We start from the raw sequence: 13,749 nt of genomic DNA, 5'->3' as shown, positions 1-13,749 counted from the left end.
CTTTCGCTTCGATGATAGATATCTTCAGAAATGATATACGCGATTTTTTCTTCACGTACCGTGTCTCGTATCTTTATAAGAAGCAGAACCGGGAAAAAACCATTTGCAAAAAGCAAACTCGTCCAACTTTCTTTTTCGAATTTGCAAAATTATAATTAACGACCGGAATTCCATACAGTAGCGTGATGGTATAAAATTCACGAATGAGTAATTTTAATGACAAATTATAAGTTTCATCTTTAAACTTCTTTTTTCTCCCTTTCTCGTCGCTCATTAATTTTCCGGAAAATTCGTTTTAACAATTGTCACTTGAAACTTGCCTCATTTGAGATACTCAGATTTGAAATCAGAGTTAAATATGAGCTTTTCAGTTGAATAGCGTTCACGGATGTGCCGTCAAATACGTCGTACGATTCTGAAAGGGCTCAGTTTAACATTGAATTAAGATCCGAATATCTCGCGCACGAGACAAGTTTTAAAGTGACAACTATTGATAACAAACTTTAGAAATCATCGAGTTGTCATGACGTTCGTCCCTCCAAAGCGCGATATCGTAATTACGAATAACATCAATAACGGTTCGATAAAGATATCGATTTCGAGTTTAAAGGCGAAGGCATGCGCAACCACGACGGATCGATCAATCGATCACTTCACGGATTTCCGTGCGATTCCCCGCGTTCACTCGCGACGGTCTCGCGCGTTTCCGGAATTCCAGTACTGGACGTGACGCTACATGATTTGGTAACGCCTAAGTTTAACGCTCCGTGGACATTCCTGAGGTTCCTCCGCGCGCGGATGCTTTGCGACGGGTGAGAGAGCGAACGACGCCGGTGGGTGGCCAACCGCGACGGCTGAAATCGCCATTCGGAGCTACTCTAAGTAATTTTAGCGATGACACTTGAAGCGCGTTCCTCCGTCATGGATCGTGATACCGCCGAGGGAGATGCATCAATCGATGCTGCACATGCGTCGAGCGGGGAGTAAACATTTTTTTCGACACGGTCGGAATTTTCACACGCGACTTCGCGATCGAGCGGATCGGATTACCCCTCTCCCCCTCGTCGACACAACATGTTATTGACAAAACACGTCGCGGGACATCCGTTGCATAATTAAAACGAAGAATTTGAAAGAGCGACAAGTAAGTTGGAAAAATATTTCTTTTTTTCCTCGCAATCGCGCAACTTTCATGAATAAAAGATGCGGCCCCGAATTCGGGTTCCGTTCGCGGGCAATTCGGCGTTTCCCATCGCGACAACGATGACAACGACGACACGGCCTTCGTTAGCCGCCAGGATGACCGTTCGTAATTTTAGAAATGATAGCGAGCCGTGCGTCTTCTTGCAAGTGAGAAAGAGAGAGAGCGAAGGACGCGCTTCTCCTTCCTGCGTCCTTTTGTGCTTTCTGGGAAACGCGCACCGCGTATAGATTACGTCCCCGACTGGCGATTGGACGGTGCGATAATGATGCCGCGAGGTTGTCGCTACGTGAGCTGCGATTCGAGGCGCGCGTTAATATCGTCGAAGTTAGAGACGACGGATTCGAGGAGCCTCTTCTTTTTTTCTCTCTCTCTCTCTCTCTTTTCCTTCCTCCCTCCTCTCGCCCTCTTCTCTCTCTTTTCTCCTTCCTCTCACACACACACACACACACACACAGAGCTCTCATGAAATCGCGAGTGACCACGAATTTTTTGTCCCGCCGCTGTGACGGATCGCCGCCGCGGCATGGAAACGGCGCTTTTAATTCGACTCGAATTACGACATTGCGCAACGTTAATGTACACGCGCGTCGCGCGCGGTGTTTGTAAATTGCAGCTCGAGAAACGGAGAACGGCGAGAAGGCGACACGCGAAAAATCGGTGCGGAGAGGGGATTGCGGTTTGATCGTCGCGTAATTTCAACGGCGTCGACGCTCGTCCCTGGTATCACGCGAAAGAAAAAGAAAGAGAGAGAAAGAGAGAAGCTCTAACGATTTATCCGACTTATCTGCGCAGCGATACGTTATCGGCTATTGGATCACGGATATTTTTATCGAATGATCTTCGTGAGATTAACCGGCTGATATCGGCGCGGCAAGGCGAAGATAACGCGCCGCAGCGGCAACGCGCTTCTACATTAGTGTCAATTTCTTTAACGTGAGCGAAATCGCGCCGCCAAGCAGCGAGTCCTCGGAATAGCGTATCGAAAGTGACTCGTCATTTTCGCTCGTCGTATGAACAAAAAAAAAAGTGGAAAAGTAGAGCGGGAGACGGGACGAAAGGGCGAAATTTATCGATTTATCTGGAAGTTTTATCGCATTCTCACACGACCGACTTCTTCTGCCACTTTGTCTCTCCGCATCGTCGGCACGATCTTGACGTAATAATAACAATAGCAACTTGGCTTCCGAGTTGGTGCCGCGTCCTTCATGTTCCCGATTGTTTCGCGAACATTTCAGTCTCTTTCTTCGGGGTGAAGAAGCAACCTGAAACAGTTTCAGGTCGATCCTCGTTCTGCAGAGAGGGGCTGAAATGTTCACGAAACGTCGGAAACCAATCGAAGCATTTCTTCATGACCGAAAACCCTTAGAATATCAAATATTAGTAAGAATTTATTAACTGGAAGAGACGTTGTCTTTAATTACACAACATGAAGAATCGAAGAAAATTAGTCGTTTCTTCACGCTTCAGCAGACTCGAATCAATCCCGAAAACTGATAGAATTCCCGACTAACCCGTTTTTCCGTTACAGCTGGTATCTCTGGACGGGCTGCACAGTGGAGTTCCGACCAGGACGACGCCGACACTGACGCCGACCACGCTCCGCAGCATCGAGCAGACCTTCTTGGAGCTGACGAGCGAGTCAGCGTCGCACAGTCGCGAGGCCGGCTTCGTGCCGCCGTTGGTCGAGCCGTCCCAGCCGACCCCGGCCCAAACGCAAAACACGGCGGCGCACCACCTCCCGCCGACGACCACCCTCATCGAGAGCCAGCAGACGCAACCGCAGCAGCAGTCGGCTAGGCGCAATATGGGCGGCAGGAGGCCCAACAGAACGATCGGGATGACCCCCGAGGAGGAGGCGAGACGACAGATCCGGCGCGAGAGGAACAAGATGGCAGCGGCCAGATGCCGCAAACGAAGGATGGATCACACCAATGCCCTAATTGAGGTAAGCGAGTCAACGAGAGCGGATGCTTGTTTGTGTGTAGATTCAAGTCTAAATGTTAGCGTTGTCCGCCTGTGTAAAACCGAGGAAAACTTCGGCCAGTCTTGCATCGCGCGATACTCCGACGAACGAGAACTCAAGCCGGTATTTATGGTCGGAATTTATATTTCAGATCGTCTTATTCGTTCATCTTCTCGGGTGCTTTGTAACCGATGAAATGATCCATTTGGTATCTGAAGATGAACTTAAGATAGTTTAAAGCGGATGGCACATAAACCACCAACGTAAGCAGTAAACAAATTGGCCAATCACGATCGACTATTCTCCACATGGTTTAAGAATAATCGACTATAATTGGCCAATTTCTTCAATGCTTAAGTTTTTCCGTGTTCCCGGCCTCACCACAGTGACGTGAAAAAACGTCATATTGACGGCAATATGACGTCATTTCGCTACTCGGGTACACGTAAGATCTGACCATGAATACTTAATCTCGAAAACGAGAAAGTGATCTGGAAAGGGCCAGTTAATCTTTCACTCTGTCGTTTGGAGCGCTCCATGCTAACACGTGTCGTTCTTTTGCAGGAGACCAAGGGCTTGGAAGAGAAGAAGCAGCATCTGCAGGAGGAGATCAATAATCTGCAGCATCTGAAGGAAGAGCTGGAATTCCTGCTGAACACTCACCAAGCGGTTTGCCGGCTGCGATCCGCGTCCCCGCCGGATGTGAAGCCCGTGATAAAGCCCGATCTTCCGGTCGACGATCAATTCGCCGAGCCCACGAAGGGTGGCGACGCCATGGTGGCCGCCGCGAGACCGAATAGACCCAATTCACTGCCGGTCGGGTTCGACAACAACAACAGACTGAATTCCCTGTCGCTGTTCGCGGAGCCTAAGGACAGGCCGGACACGTTGGCCTTGAAGACGATGGAGACGCCGTCCTTCATGAAGACCTCGATGGATGTGTCCGGTATGCCGATCACCACCCCGACCAGCGGTATACCGTTCAACTTCGACTCCCTCATGGAGGGTGGCACCGGTCTCACGCCAGTCACGACGCCCCTGATACCGTCGTGCTCTACGCAACAGAGGAGCAACCTGTCCGCCGTGGACCTTAGCTCGCCGGACGCGAATCCCAAGCTCGTGAGCTTGTGACGCCACGATGACGTGGTGGAGCACGGATCGAATGAGGAGGACGATCCCGAATGAGAAACGGGGGAGTACCATGACGCGAAGGAAGCTCGAGTTTCTTTTTTTCTCTGAAGGAGGGAATCAAACCCCGAAGTATTACCACGAGCGCTTTGCAACGAAATCTTTGATCGCCGTCAAAAGCTCTTTCATTGCGACTTTGCTTACTAGGAAGCGCGTGATCCACGATGCATTTTTTCCTATAAAAAAAAATATATAAGTCGGTGGGCCGTTGTACGAGGTGTTGACGATGTATTTATCGACGGATGAGACGCGTCTTTTTAGGAGAGAAAGCGACGGTGTGTTGTTGGAAGATTGTCGTTGACATTGCTTGCCTTTTGTACGACCTGCTGCGTACGGACGCATCGACCTTGAAGAGAAAGGGGAACGATTTGTCGTGTTTAGATTTTAGCGATTTTGCAGATTCGCGTTTTTTCTTTTTTTTTTTTTCACGGTCTCAGTATTTCGTGCCAACAAACGTGGGCGACAACGACGCAAAACTGAGATTTTTGAATTGTAATCTTGTATTGAGATCTACGAACGAATTGTTCTAGGTTGTTGTTCGTTGCAGATGTAAAAATCGTAGGAGAAAGAGAGAAATAACGTTTGGAAGGGAAGGATAAAGCGCCCAAGCTGTCTGCGCCTTGTAGAAAAATGATCGGCAGACCGATGTAACAACGTCTGCATCCACAAGTGATACGAATATATTTAATGTTTAAAGTAACAAATTAGGATTAAAGAGAAAGTAAGATTTGTCATTTTGTAAGCGACGCAACGAAAGATGAAGGAAATTTTATACTTGTAATTCTACACTTTGACGATACGAGGATCTAGAAGTTAAGACGAAACATGTTTAGCTCAACTTCTAAGTACATTAAGGGACGATAAGAGCTCTTTGAATTGCGCTTAAAAATAAAAAAAAAGGAAGAAAAAAACATCGATCAACAACATACACATACACCACACACACAACACGTTACAGCAGTTCGCATAATTCAAAGAAGAAATATTTCAAGATCGCGGGTAAGGGAAATTGCACAAAATGCGAATTCTCGTCGTACGGTATCATCTCGCGTGTTGCGATGGTAGAAAGAAAAATTCTACGGTATCTCGCCTTCGTATTGCCCGCGACGACGATAAATAGGTTTTTATACGCGTGACTGTCGTTTTTTCCAGTCTCACTCGACATTATAACATTTAATCCCTCCGTACGATTATAATATATATACACATACATATATTTTACGATGTATGACATTTTTGCATGATCTTAAGCAATATTAATATATTCATGCGCGACTACTGGAGTATGATGCGCGGAAGCCGATAGCCGACTTCTTCTTTTGATAGGCGTGCGCGCGCTAGCGACTTCTCTCTCTTTCATGCTCCGCGGCCGATCTACTACCGTGAGACTTTCCGGTGTCATACTTGGTGGTCGCTGTTGAGGAACGTATATGGAGATTGTAACGCACCAAGAATAATGTTGCAATATATTTTGATTAGATTGAGTCAATAAAAAAAACCGGATGAAATTGTACTCTCTCTCTCTCTCTCTCTCTGTTACTTTACTCGTTTTCGCTCGCTTCCGGCTTTACAACGTTAGAATCCTTGGAATTTTTTGATCGCTTCCTGTTCTTCGGCGACAGTCATTAACCGGTAATGGCTGAATTCCAATGAGAACGTCGCGTTGCCCGACGAGACGATTCTCAGTGCCGTCGAGTATCCCAATAATTCTGACAACGGCACGAAAGCATCGATTATCTGTAACACGAGAATGCGAATCTAAGGTGTGCGGTTGGGATTTATCACGAGTGTAAAACGGATTTACTCGCCTTATTGTTGCCACGCAGGTCGATCTGTTGTATCTCGCCTCGCTTGTGAGTTAGGTCCGCGATGATGCTCGAGGAATATTCCTGCGGTACAACTATCTCTAGTCGCATGATGGGCTCCAGTAACATGGAGTATCCTTTTTCGAGCAACTGTACGTACAGAACACGTATCTCTTATCTCGTTGAACATTCTGCTAATAATCGAAATTAATCTAGTTCTCTCAACAGACGAATAAGAATTGATTCCCACGATGGATTTGCATGGATCTCGTTGGTAGAATTACGCGGAAAAGGAAGAAGATGTCGTCAATAAATTCTAATATCCATATTCTGGACTCATTTTTACCGATAAAGGCGCCTTAAATGTGGCTTCTCGGCCAGTTAGACGGTGTTCCCACTTTTAGAGACACTTTTATCAATAAAAGTGAATCCAGACTATGAATCTAAGTATCTTATCTATCATGATATAGGGGAACAAATAATGTAAATTAATTCCACAAATAAGGACATCTTAGTAAAGTAGTTGACTTGTCAGTTCAAAACAACGTTTTATGCCTTTGGCCTTAAGTAAGAGCTATGACACACAGAAAAACTTATGCGGTAAAACGTAAGCAGCAAGCAAACTGACTAATCACAGTCGATTATTCTCCTTACGGTCGGGGAGTAATCTACATGCGATCGATCAATTTTCTTGCTACTTATATTTCTGCATGTCATGATACACAATGACTCTCTTGTATCTTGAACTAAAAGCCAATTTCATCTATGATTGATGACGAACAACTGTATGACGAAAAAAAAGGATAATTTAAATAAGGACTTAAGGCACAGAACATTGTCTTAAAATGACAAGTAGGCCGTTCTGCTAAGGCTCCGAATAATCCAACGGCGCGGAATTGATCGCGGGCGTAACTTGAGACTCACCTTACGAATGCATTGCGAGGCAGCCGCGGATACCATGGTATTCGACGTGCCACGTCCGAGTTCCAGCCAGTGCAGCTTAACGCCGACGTTGATCACCGGGCAGCTCAGCTTCACACCGTGCAGCAGCGCAGCGTTCACGCCGTTCTTGATCGCGTTCATCGCCCGTGGATGAATGTTGTCGATGTTCGACGCGTTGTCCGGGCAGGACTTGTCCAGCAGCAGCAGCTGCTGCTGCGTGTCCTCGTAATTGGGTATCAAGGACATCGTGATGGTAACCCGGTGACTCGTATTGCCGACTTTGTGCTCGGTGACCAGCGTTTCCCGGACGGCGTTCTGAACCGTCTCCCTGTAGGCTATCTGCAGGGGCCCCAGGTCCGCGTCGATCTTATACTCCCTCTTGATCCTCTCCTTGATGATCTCGAGGTGCAGCTCGCCCATACCCGCGAGGACTATCTGCTGCGTCTCGGGATCGTTCCTCACGCGCAGACTTGGGTCCTCCCTCTGCAGTTCCTGAAGAGCGACCTCGAGGGCGGACTGCGCTAGCAAGGAGGGCGGCTCTATGGAGCAGAAGAACACCGGGTCCAGCAGCTTCACGCCGGACGCGAAGAAGTTGTTCACATGCTCCGACCGGTCCGGGTTCTCCTTCAGCATGGCCTGCCTGGCGTGGTTGGCCGTGTTCGCGCTCGTCGTCACCAGGTCGCCGGTGACGGTGTTCTTCAGTCCAGCCACCGCCGCGATATTACCGTAGCTCACCTCGGCCACCTCCTCGTAATCGTCGGCGCAGGCGATGTACAGGTGAAGGCATTGCTCGCTCCGCTCGCGCGTCACGTTGTACAGCTTCTGGCCCTTCCTCATGTTGCCGGAGTAGATCCTGAAGAAGGTGATCGGACCCCTGTGCTTGTCGTGAACGATCTTGAAGACTCGCGCCGCCAGATCGTCGCCGAAGTGTCGGTATGAGCTCGACTTGTTCCCCGGAGACGGCAGGTAAAGGACGACGCTGTCCATCAGAGGCTGCACTCCTACGTTCTTGTAGGAGCTGCCTAACATCACGGGCACGCCTTTTCTGCCTATGGTGACGCTGCGCAACGACTCGACCAACGCCTGTGCCGTCACGTTCTCCAGAGACTCCTGTTCTATAACGATGTCGGCCAATTTGTCATCCATGCCCGACAACTTATCAGTCAACGCTCGTCTCCTCTCGCTGGCGACCTCCCACAGCTTCCCGTCGTCGCTTTCAGTGATTTTCTTTCTCGTTACACTCATACCCTGATATTTTTCGTCGAACGTCAGCTTCTTCATGGTTATCACATCCACGATACCCTCCAAGACTCCCGCCTTTTGCACGGGGATCTGTGTGGGTAGCGTTTCAACGTTCAATTTAGACTCGATGGACCGTAAACACATGTCAAAGTTACCATCTGCCCTGTCCATCTTGTTAACGTAGACTATTCGAGGGATATCGTATCTATCCGCCTGTCGGGAAACTGTCAGTGTCTGTGCCTCCACACCAGCGGAACCATCCAGAACTACAATCGCACCATCCAATATTTGCAGAGTTTGCTCCACCTGCATCGTGAAATCTATGTGACCCGGTGTGTCTATTAAATTGAAGCGATAATCTTTCCAGTTGAACGTAACCGCAGCTGAGGTGATAGTTATCCCACGTTGACGTTCCTGTTCCATGTAATCGGTGACCGTGTTACCGTGATGTACTTCTCCCATGTTCCTGATAAGGCCTGAGTAGTATAACATCCTCTCTGTCGTGGTGGTCTTTCCTGAAGATGAAGTATTTATTAGACACACAGAAGCAAATTTAAACAAAGCAAATTTTGTCACACACAATCAATAGAAGCAGTATTATATACCAACCAGCATCAATGTGTGCCAATATGCCAATGTTACGTATCTTTGCAATCTCCAATTCTTTACTTTTTGTCTCTGGGAGAGAGGCACTTTTATGCGTATATCGTGAACGTAGTTTGCACCAGGAAGTCCTTATAAAATTATTCTTCAACATTTTGCGTTGATACTTGTAGAACTACACACATAACACACGATGTGTTTTGCAAAATTGTTTCTTGATTGGGAATATCGTGTGTTTACGCGAACGATTGCCTTTAAAAGACAAAAGCGTATTTAAACGTCGTATATTTTATTAGAGCTGTTATTTAGAAAAGAATGAATACAAATGTTATAATAACGTTATTGACCGTACTTACCCTTACATTACCGGAGCCGGAAAAATATACATGCACTGTATCAGGTGAATATTTGTTGAATAATTTGTTGAATAATTAAAGACACATTGCTTTCTAATCAGTGCTTTATGAAAAAATTATTAATTTAATAAACATATCAATCATATGATAACTTTTACATAACATGCAGAGATTTAAAGATCGAAGGTGGGAACTGTTCTTCTAGGTTATATCACCGTAGAATTTCCTACATTTAAAGTGAAAATGAATTTTTATTTTTAATTATATATTAGGTTGTTATTCAATATTACACTTTTATTTCTTAGTAGAAGATAAAAAAGAAAATTTGAAATTTTTTCGAATAAAGATTTGGTCTACTCCGTCGTTGAATTGTACTACTTGAAAATATGTTCTGACTGATGTACTATTGAGTTATATCACGTCTTCATATTTTAACTAGGTACAGTGGCGATTCGTAGTGGAGACTTTTTAACTAAAGTAACGTCATACACCTCAGACGAACCTTTTTATAACAAAATTTATCGGTCATTTAGCTGAGACTCAAACCATCTTATTTTTCAGTCGATTTCGTGAATGTAGTATCACGAGATACGCTGGACACGTGTATGTATATGGTGATTTATTTGACAACAGAACATAACCTCTTTCTTTTACATTTTAAAGAGTAAGAAATTTTATTTTTGGTTAGAGTATCCTTTATTTTTATTTGAAGTATTCTACGACTAAAAAATTTTCTCGAAAATGGGACGTATTGAACGCAAAGAAGCACCGAAGAATAAGAAAAAGTTCAACAAGATTAAACCAGCGCAGAAAACGCGTAAACAATTACGAAAAGAAAAAAGACAACAAAAAAAGATAAGTAGAGCAGTATATTATCAAAAGAACAGGTCCAAAAATCAATCAGAAGAAAGCACTGAAAAATCAACACGTGGTTTGGAAGAAGATGAAGGAAACAATGAAAGAAGAAAAACACTTGTAATTATTCTTAAAATATTAATTAATACTAATCATTGTGTTTAATGTCTAATAAGAGCATTATCTTTTATGCTGATAAATTGTCATTATAGCCATTGAACAAATATATTGAAAATTGCAATGTTAAACAGATACCATTAAAGGAAGTGCAGAAACGAAAAAAGTCTAAGAATATCAATGAAAGAAAAAAAGAGAAAAGGGTTAAAAAGCAAAGGATAAAGCAATTAAAAGAAGCAAATCTAGAGGAGGACAAAACAATTAAACAGTTAGAAAAGCGATTGAAATTAAACAAGCGGAAGAATAAATCTGTACCAAAATCTTTTGTTTCAGAGGGCTTAGATTGTATCCTTTATAATTTTGTATAAATTTTAATATATTGCATATTTTAACTTTAATTTTTATTATATATGTTACATAAGCTTAATGTTCTTTTGGATTTGAACATTGTGCTTAAAAATAAGTCCTATATTTATCCTAAAGTGTAAAACAAATATAATATGTATGTATTAATTATTATATTGCATTGTTCTATATAATTCTACATATAAACATTTTTAAACAATGCAAAGTATTAAAGTTTTAAATTTCTTTTATCCAAAATATATATTCACTAAATATATATTTTATTAAGATTTTATATGATATATATAATTTTACAAACTGTGTCAGGGAATATATATTTTCATCTTTAATATATTATCATATTATATTATTTATATTGCCCCTTAACTTCTATATCAGATCTTTTGGATTTCTGTGATTCAGAAAACAGAAATCACATGGTAGAAACTGAGAAACAGTTACTAGAAACTGGATTGAGCACAGAATTTGAAGAAGATTTGAACATGGCCATTGGCGAGGAGGATAGCGAAGATAAACATGATGAAGAAGAACAGAACATAGATGATATGGAGGAACCTGAAGGAAGCATAAATGATAGTGAAGATTCCAAACAAGTCATAGATGACAATGAGGATTCTGAACAGGAGATGGAAAATGAAAATATTTTGTCCAATGAGGACTCAGGACTAGAAGATGGCGAGGATATTTCTTCAGAGGAAACAAATAGTGTAAACATAAAATCTAATAGTTATCCAACAAATGATGAGGATGAAGAGGATGAAAAGTTAAAACATGCGTCAGAGCAGTCGGATGATAATGAAGACTTGTGGGAGGATATTTATGGCAGGCAGAGAGACAAAAAAGGCAATGTCATTTCAAAGAAATATGTACCACCTGCCGCACGTGCAACAGATATCTCTGTTGACAGTGAGAAAGTTCGTAGATTGGAAAGACAACTGAAAGGTATTCTGAATAGATTGGCCGAGCAGAATATGCATGCTATTGCAAATCAGGTAATTTTCTTACTTAAATGTATATAAGTTGTTCGATTAAATATAGCTGATAATCATAAATTAATGATTCAATTATAAATTGCATATTTTTGTCAAGAGAATAATTCCATTGTTGGTTAATAAAAGCTTATTGTATCAATATTTTTAATATCGCAGGTAGAAGAGTTGTACATGTCAAACAGCCGTAATGATATGAATGTAATGTTATCCAAGCTGATGATGGAATCTATAATTGCACCAGTACTAACACCAGATCGACTTATCTGTGAACATATGATGTTAATCGCTGTGTTACATGCAAATGTTGGTACAGAAGTTGGCGCGCATTTTCTATTGACCGTTGTAAAAAAGCTCCACCACATGTTGAAAGAATCTTATAGTGTTGAGAACAAAGAACTGGATAACATAATCCTTATTATCTCGCATCTATATAATTTCAAGGTAATGTTTGTCATAATTTCATCAATTCATTGCAAAACCAAAACGATTATAATTTCACTCTGAGACTTTTCCTCTTTCTTTTTTATAGGTATATGGTCACCGACTTTTATATCAGATATTGGAAAAGTTGTCAGCAAAATTCACAGAGAAAGAAATCGAACTAATTTTGCTGATTTTAAGGACAGTGGGCTTCTCGTTGAGGAAAGACGATCCTCTTGCATTAAAAGAGCTTATATTAAGTCTGCAACAGAAGGCAAATAATGCTGCTAAGAAAAAGTAAGTTATATTTTTATATTTTTAATTTTCACATACAAGTATTCTAGTTTACGTTGCTTCCCCTGCCTAATTACTTTGCAAATCTGTGCTTTTCTATATTTCTCACCTAATATTTATTATTATTACCAATATAGTTCAAGGATCAAGTTTATGTTGGAAGTGTTATTGGCAATAAAAAATAATAATATGAACAAAATACCTCAATACGACCCAACTCGGATAGAACATTTGAGGAAAATTCTGAAAAATTTTATCCGTAAAGGCAGTAGCGTTACGCAATTTAATGTGACCCTAGAAGACTTATTAGAAGGTATGTTTGTGTCAAACGAACAAATATACACTAGAATTATATGTTACTTATTTATATTTTTTAACAGTCGATGAAAGGGGAAAATGGTGGATAGTGGGATCAGCTTGGTCCGGTCTCAAGGATATTGGTAAATTGGAAAAGACTTCAGAGAATGATCAACAAAAATACAGTGAACAAATATTAGAGTTGGCACGGAAGCAGAGAATGAACACCAATATCAGAAGAGATATATTTTGTGTCCTCATGACGGCTGAAGATTATTTAGATGCATTTGAGAAGATTCATCACCTTGGCTTGAAAAATCAACAACAGAGGGAAGTGATTTATGTCATTTTTAGTTGTTGTGTTCAGGAGAAAAAGTTTAATCCTTATTACGCTATATTGGCACAAAAGCTGTGTGACACTGATAGGAAATATCAGGTATGTGACATAATTTTACGTAAAAGTATATCTTGTTTATAGTAAATATATCATTAATGTTGATTAAATGGCCGGTAATGATTATTTATTACAGTTGACTATACAATATGCACTGTGGGATAAATTAAAGACGTTGGACGATTTCAACGTAAAACAGCTAACAAATCTGGCGAAATTCTTGACTCATCTATTCTTAGGAAAGGGTCTTCCGCTTTCCGTTCTGAAGGTATCTGAATATCTATAATATTTACTATTCTTCCTTTTTCATGACGTTTATTATCACGTTGTAGTTAATTCGAATAATTACAGGTGATCCAATTTACCGAATTAGACAAGTCAACTATGAGGCTTGTCCGACAGATTATGTTAGGAATACTATTACACGACACTTGGGAGACCTGCCTAGAGGTGTTTGAAAGAATATCATTGTCTCCGAAGTTACAGACTTTCAGGGAAAGCCTTAGATTATTTATAAATCACTTTCTCGTGAAAAATATGTGCGCTGCTGAAAATCTGCAGAAACAGAGTGCGTTATTGCAGAAACGGGCAGAACTGGTAGATAAAATTTTAAGTGCTCGAGAATCGAAAGTTATATTTTAAAAGTTACCTAGCATATATATACATAGAAGAATATTCAGGTATTAAGAAGTATATGATTATTAACTATAC

At 42.1% G+C, this 13,749-nt stretch overlaps 3 protein-coding genes across 6 annotated transcripts in view; 2 read left to right on the top strand and 1 right to left on the bottom strand.

The window, feature by feature from the left end:
• LOC106746225 (transcription factor kayak) overlaps positions 1 to 4,491 on the top strand; it is a 35,469-nt gene extending 30,978 nt beyond the window's left edge. For all 3 annotated transcript variants that reach the window (XM_014622549.1, XM_014622550.1, XM_014622551.1), the window contains exons 2-3: positions 2,733 to 3,149; positions 3,732 to 4,491. In XM_014622549.1, the coding sequence (XP_014478035.1) occupies positions 2,733 to 3,149; positions 3,732 to 4,298 (984 nt within the window). In that variant the 3' untranslated portion in view covers positions 4,299 to 4,491. The remainder of the gene's footprint in view (positions 1 to 2,732; positions 3,150 to 3,731) is intronic.
• A 244-nt stretch (positions 4,492 to 4,735) lies between these two features.
• Positions 4,736 to 9,706, bottom strand: LOC106746224 (ribosome-releasing factor 2, mitochondrial). The gene is made up of 5 exons (XM_014622548.1): positions 9,304 to 9,706; positions 8,954 to 9,199; positions 7,085 to 8,859; positions 6,164 to 6,310; positions 4,736 to 6,092 (listed from the first exon to the last, which is right to left on the bottom strand). The coding sequence occupies exons 2-5, from the start codon at positions 9,099 to 9,101 to the stop codon at positions 5,931 to 5,933; spliced, it is 2,232 nt and encodes a 743-aa protein (XP_014478034.1). The 5' UTR covers positions 9,102 to 9,199; positions 9,304 to 9,706; the 3' UTR covers positions 4,736 to 5,930.
• Positions 9,707 to 9,809: 103 nt separating this feature from the next.
• On the top strand, positions 9,810 to 13,703 carry LOC106746223 (nucleolar MIF4G domain-containing protein 1). 2 transcript variants are annotated; one of them, XM_014622547.1, is made up of 10 exons: positions 9,810 to 9,906; positions 10,016 to 10,278; positions 10,410 to 10,620; positions 11,020 to 11,633; positions 11,790 to 12,074; positions 12,163 to 12,350; positions 12,485 to 12,660; positions 12,728 to 13,080; positions 13,175 to 13,306; positions 13,390 to 13,703. In XM_014622547.1, the coding sequence occupies exons 2-10, from the start codon at positions 10,045 to 10,047 to the stop codon at positions 13,678 to 13,680; spliced, it is 2,484 nt and encodes an 827-aa protein (XP_014478033.1). In that variant the 5' UTR covers positions 9,810 to 9,906; positions 10,016 to 10,044; the 3' UTR covers positions 13,681 to 13,703. The 2 variants fall into 2 exon arrangements, with proteins under 2 accessions (XP_014478033.1, XP_014478032.1); XM_014622546.1 differs by lacking the exon at positions 9,810 to 9,906 and having other exon boundaries at positions 9,953 to 10,278.
• Positions 13,704 to 13,749: the final 46 nt, after the last annotated feature.

The sequence above is a fragment of the Dinoponera quadriceps genome, unplaced genomic scaffold, assembly GCF_001313825.1.
Source record: "Dinoponera quadriceps isolate SergipeBrazil2010 unplaced genomic scaffold, ASM131382v1 scaffold566, whole genome shotgun sequence".
In the NCBI taxonomy this organism is placed as follows: Eukaryota; Metazoa; Arthropoda; class Insecta; order Hymenoptera; family Formicidae; genus Dinoponera; species Dinoponera quadriceps.
The sequence above is the reverse complement of the archived record's forward strand: the minus strand, read 5'-3'. Positions and strand labels throughout refer to the sequence as shown.